Source organism: Lipotes vexillifer, unplaced genomic scaffold (assembly GCF_000442215.2).
Source record: "Lipotes vexillifer unplaced genomic scaffold, Lipotes_vexillifer_v1.1 scaffold153, whole genome shotgun sequence".
NCBI lineage: Eukaryota > Metazoa > Chordata > Mammalia > Artiodactyla > Lipotidae > Lipotes > Lipotes vexillifer.
In genome coordinates this window covers 4793382-4799411 of record NW_006774670.1, presented here as the reverse complement: position 1 = coordinate 4799411, position 6030 = coordinate 4793382, and the positions used below count along the sequence as shown (strand labels likewise).

Sequence of the window (6030 nt, the reverse complement as noted above, 5' to 3'; positions counted from 1 at the left end):
AGGGAAAGAAATTTAAACACTCAACTATTTGTGATTTTTGTCTATAACAAGACCATTCAATCTATTTTTGAATACATCATAAACCTTCTAAAGTGAGAAATATAACTCACCATTCAGTGCCTAGATAAAACTAACACCAATTATGTCGTTGTTGAGAAAATAGAAACATTTTAAATTCTATTTTAAATATCATTTTCATATACTATATTAAATATAATTATACCTAATAAGTTAGCAGATTTTCTCAACACCTATAAAGAGCCTGGCCCTTTACTCATCAAGCACCTCTGGAAAGGAATCACACCTGGAATCAAGAGGAAATTTGTATGATCAACTTTCGAAAGGTCATTTCAGATTTACAGAGGGACAAAGTAGGTACTGATAAGAAATGATGTTATTCCTAGATAAACTGTGTATTGAACAGATCAAGGCTGGGGAGATGTAGGACTGCAAACAACAAGAAAGACTTGAATTCTGAAATAGTGAGTAAGAAAGTTTATTTTTATTTCATATCTTAATAGAATAAGAGTGATTCAATTAAGATAACAAAATAGTTATAAATAGGAAATGCTCTATTTAACATGTTTCTTACTGTTTAAAATTACTCCAAATGTCTATTATAATTTAAGAACTTCCTTGAAGATTAACCTTTCCTTCCTTCTCTGATGCTATATTTCATTTGGAGACCCTCTGTTCTTGGGTATTGGCTAAGCCATACTCAGCTTTACATTTAAGACAGCTGGGCATTACTTAAGTTATTTTATTCTTCGAACTGTTAAAAATATGTTTTGGGGGATTTCCCTGGCGGTCCAGTGGTTAAGACTCTGTGCTTCCAGTGTAGGGGGCATGGGTTTGATCCCTGGTCAGGGAACTAAGATCCCACATGCCACACTGTGTGGCCAAAAATAAAAAAAGTTAAAAATAAATAAATAAAATATGGTTTGGGATCTCAATTTTCTATAATATTTTCAGGATTTTGAGAGTGTGGAAGAGGGAGGCTTTCAAATTGTTGATAAAATCATCTGCCAATTAAAGACAATATATAATGGCATTTTATTTATGTGGAGATCTTTTGTCAGTCTAATTCAACTATGATGAATACAGCAAAAGAATTCATAAGTGGGCTTCCCTGGTGGCGCAGTGGTTGAGAGTCCGCCTGCCGATGCAGGGGACACGGGTTCGTGCCCCGGTCTGGGAAGATCCCACATGCCGCGGAGCGGCTGGGCCCGTAAGCCATGGCTGCTGAGCCTGCGCGTCCGGAGCCTGTGCTCCGCAACGGGAGAGGCCACAACAGTGAGAGGCCCGCGTACCGCAAAAGCAACAACAACAACAACAAAAAAGAATTCATAAGTAAAAACATAAGGCCATTGTGTAACCAAAATAGATGTCATGGAGATTATGCAATAAAGCTCATACAATTTACTCAAAGAAGTTCTTTTACTAAGTGCCTTCTTACTTTATTTTAGACATAATTATAACTAGCTTGCCCTCTGTTTCCTAGAATAGAGAAAGCAGAAGCAACAATTAAGAGAGCAGTGGGATACAGATGGCCAACAAACACATGAAAAGATGCTCAACATCACTAATTATTAGAGAAATGCAAATCAAAACTACAATGAGGTATCACCTCACACCGGTTAGAATGGGCATCATCAGAAAATCTAAAAACAACAAATGCTGGAGAGGGTGTGGAGAAAAGGGAACCCTCCTACACTGTTGGTAGAAATGTAAACTGACACAGTCACTATGGAGAACAGTATGGAGGTTCCCTAAAAAACTAAAAATAGAACTACCATATGACCCAGCAATCCCACTCCTGGGCATATACCAGGAGAAAACCATAATTCAAAAGATACATGCACCCCAATGTTCACTGCAGCACTAGTTACAACAGCCAGGACATGGAAGCACCTAAATGTCCATCAACAGAGGAATGGATAAAGATGTGGTACATATATACAATGGAATATTACTCAGCTATAAAAAGGAATGAAATTGTGCCATTTGAAGAGAAGTGGGTGGACCTAAAGACTGTCATACAGAGTAAGTCAGAGAAAAACAAATATCATTTAATATCACTTATATGTGGAATCTAGAAAAATGATACAGATGAACTTATTTGCAAAGCAGAAATAGAAACACTAGATGTAGAGAACAAACGTATGGATACCAAGGGCAGCAGGGGTGGGATGAACTGGGAGGTTGGGATTGACATATATACCCTACTATGTATAAAATAGATAACTAATGAGACCCTACTGTATAGTACAGGGAACTCTACTCAATGCTCTGTGGTGACCTAAATGGGAAGGAAATCCAAAACAGAGGGGCTATATGTATACGTATAGCTGATTCACTTTGCTGTACAGCAGAAACTAACACAACATTGTAAAGCAACTATACTCCAATAAAAATTAATAATAATAAAAAAAAGAGAGCAATGGGAAATGCTAAAATGGTGGCATTAGGTGGATGGGAGAGAAGTAAAGCAACCTGATTTGGAAAGATGGTGGCGATAAGCTACAGAAAGCAGATGTGAATTTAAAAAGGCTGGCAGCATAAGACCATTTAGGTGAGGGACTCTACACATCTACACTAAGACTATCAGTAAAATAACTACTACAGGGAATGATAACACTGAATCATTAAAAATGCTTATATTATGCTTACTGTAATCTAGAATGACTTCCTTAAAATAGATAAAATAAGGTCTTTGTCCTTTAAGAAATATGCAGAAAGTAACTATTAGAGAGGAAATACTACAGCCATATGGGCTTATCTTAGCTGCATATACACACACTAATGCTTGTTTTTAATTAAATAAGAATTATTTCACATGGACTCATTTATAATTCTGTCTTACAGCTTATCTGTGAATGTATGAGTGTTTATAAACGTTAAATTCTAATTCATATGCTATATATATATACATATTTCATTAACTGTTTATGGTATAAAAAAACCAAATCTCTTTGCAAATGGAGAAGGCAAAAGAGGAGATACAGGTTAGATACAAGTTATAAAATTCTATTTGATTATAGTTTTAAGACAGTGTTTTTTTAGGCCACAAAGCTTGAAAAAGTTTTTGATCTACCACTGTACTCACCCAGATAAGTTGATTTCACTTCTTTTTTGACCATGGCGATCAAAGATTTTCACAATATGATCAGCTCTAAAAGCAATCAGAACACAAAGATACGATTTAAGTGTTTCTTATTTCTCTAAAGAGTTTTTTTATACACCCAACTGATTTTATTTTCTCACGATAGTTTCATAATTTATATGTAAAAAGTTATTACCAGGGAAAAGGTTCTATGAATTGTGATGTTGGAAATATATTACTTTTCCCACCATTCAGTCATCACCCAAGAATTTCTACTGAACAGATAGTGTAGTTAGGTGGGCATACAACCATTTGGAGTCAGGATGATTTACCAACATTCACTGATTTCTTACCCTGTTACTGCGAGGTAGTTTCCTGATGTTTTCTGCCAGGTAAACTTTATTGGTGTGCCAAGCCAAGTCTTTTCTAGCAGTGAGAAAACACGCTAAAAAACACAATACAATTTCTATATTTTCAAAACATACAATTAAGCGTTGGTCAGAAAAGATGTCAAAACATGATAATGAAAACAGTAGGATTCAGGATGGTGAAGGCTTATGCTAGAGCTTACCCAAAAGAAGTCAACAATGTAACAAACAAAATGACCAATCAACCAACCAACCAAATAATCACAATCTGATCAGTAAAGTATGGACCTTGATATATATGGGAGCATTTACTATAAAACGTTTTTGTTTTTGAATGTTTTTGAATATTAATTTTATAAAAATGTATGGCTTTAGTGTTTTATAGCTATTAAAAATTTAAATAATTTAAACTTGAACTTAGCTAATTATTAATAGCATAGATTTGGGGAGATTAAATTTAACAAAATTGCTATTAAAAAATATTAACCCTGATAGAAATACAAAATGTCTATACTTTCTTCAAAATTATTATTTTCCTTTCCCCATCAGTTACATTTACTTTATCATTAAGTGTTTAATTTGGCTATTGGGTGGACACTTTTTCAACTGAAAAGTCATTCTTTTCACTTAGACAGTAAAGAACTGTGTATCCAGTATGGAAGCCACAAACCACATGTGGACTTGGAATTTTATTGAGGACTTGAAATGTGGGCAGTCCAAATTTATATGTGCTGTAAATATAAACTACACATGGGGCTTCAAAGACTATAAAGGAGAGAATGCAAACTATCTTCACTGATAATTTTCATACTGATTACATGTTGAAATGATAATATTTTGGATATACTGGGTAGAATAAAATATATTATGAAAAGTAATCTTACCTGTTTCTTTAAAAACATTTTAATTTGGCTACTAAGATTGTTAAATTACATTGGCTCACATTATATTTATATCAAAACACTGCTGATCTAGAACATCTAGGAACTTAAGAGTTTGGGATGAATAAATGTAGATTTTAACATTAGGTTAAATTACAGGTTAAACAATGATGCCTTTATCTAGGCATGTGAAGTTTAGAGACTACTGCAGGTGGCTTGACAGTCTGAATAGCAACACAAAACTCTTCAAATGGTCAAAATTGAACACCAATCATAGGCATTTACTATGTTAAAGATTAAATCCACCTGTACTGAAAACAGAGGTGCGCTAAAATCACAGGTGCATCCAAGTTTTGTGGAGCATGAAGACACCCTTAAAGAAAAAAAAGAGTATAAAAGCATCTTACTTTTGCAATTTTATGACCACATTGCCCTGGAACCCCTGCATACAAGTGAGGGGTCCCTAAACTTGAATTTTACCAGCTTCATGGTAGACCTCCTCTGGCTGTGATCGTATAAACTATTTTTCTTCAAAGAAGGTTTACAGACACTCCATACCCATACAATGGACCGGAAAAGGTGCTAGCTTCACAACCAGAAAACCAACGTTTATATTTGGCTTTTTATTAGCTGTAGGGCTTAAAGCAGGTCGATAAAATTGCCTCAAACACAGAATTCTCAACTGTAAACCAGGAATAATAATATCTCCTTACTTCTGGTACTTCATAAATTGTGAAGAGCTTTAGAAATGAGTTAAGATTACCAGTCTGTCAACTGCAATCTCCACATTAATAGCCACCAGAATTTATAAAAATTAAGCTTTCCATTTCTTTGCCAGATCAGGGCCGGGGTGTGTGTGTGTAAGGGGATATTGCTCGGTAAAGCGAAGGGTGAATGATCTGTAGCCAGTGACCGGGGAATGGGGTTCACGAGAACCCCAAGCCTAGAAACCGTGCGTGCTGAGGATGACGCTCTAGAGCTTGAGACCTGCGTGTGCAGATTTCCCCGTGAATAATGTACATCGCCACCAGGTGATCTGTAAATTGCACCAGTCACAGGCAATACAATTTGAGATTATTTTTCCGCAGGCTTTTCACTCATTTTAAGGCGCTGAGCAGTCGCGCGGCTTGCCAGGTGTTTAGCTGCAATAAATGAGGCAGCTCCTGACACCCGAACGAGTCAACTTCACTGCGACCCTCCAAGAGCTTACACACAACTGGTTCTTTCTACCGTGCGAAGTCTGGGTTCTCTTCAGATCCAGTCCGCTCATTTCCAGCCGTGGCCTCTTCCCGCAAAGCACCAACCCCATCCGCGGTCCCAGAAATGAGAGGCCTCCCTCCCCGCCTTCTCTTCAATTTTCCTTCCTATTCCCTTGTTCCTTCAACTTGGCCCCTGCTCTCCCCCTCCCTGGTCGCCCCGCTCCCTCCCCCACTTCTCACGCACTCGGGAGGACGAAAGGAGGTCACAAGCTCCTATCCTCAAAGTGACTCTTGGCGGGCTTCTTCCCGCTCCCCCGGGGTTCGTAAGTTATTTACCTTCATCTCAAAGCTCTGGCAGCCGCGCGATCTAGCAAGTGCGCAGGCGCACCCAGTCTCCTCCAAGAACGCTACCGCGTTCCCGTCACCCAGGAGACCGCGCGAGCAATGGCCAATCAGCGAGCGCCAGCTGAAGGACAGTG

At 37.7% G+C, this 6030-nt stretch overlaps 1 protein-coding gene across 2 annotated transcripts in view; it reads right to left on the bottom strand.

Annotated features, from left to right (window-relative positions):
* Positions 1-6024, bottom strand: part of WDR19 (WD repeat domain 19) — an 88439-nt gene extending 82415 nt beyond the window's left edge. Inside the window, exons 1-3 of one of the 2 annotated variants that reach the window (XM_007449415.1) lie at positions 5888-6024; positions 3457-3548; positions 3107-3172 (exon numbers count right to left, since the gene is read on the bottom strand). In XM_007449415.1, the coding sequence (XP_007449477.1) occupies positions 3107-3172; positions 3457-3548; positions 5888-5893 (164 nt within the window). In that variant the 5' untranslated portion in view covers positions 5894-6024. The remainder of the gene's footprint in view (positions 1-3106; positions 3173-3456; positions 3549-5887) is intronic. The other variant, XM_007449416.1, reaches the window with a different exon arrangement.
* Positions 6025-6030: the final 6 nt, after the last annotated feature.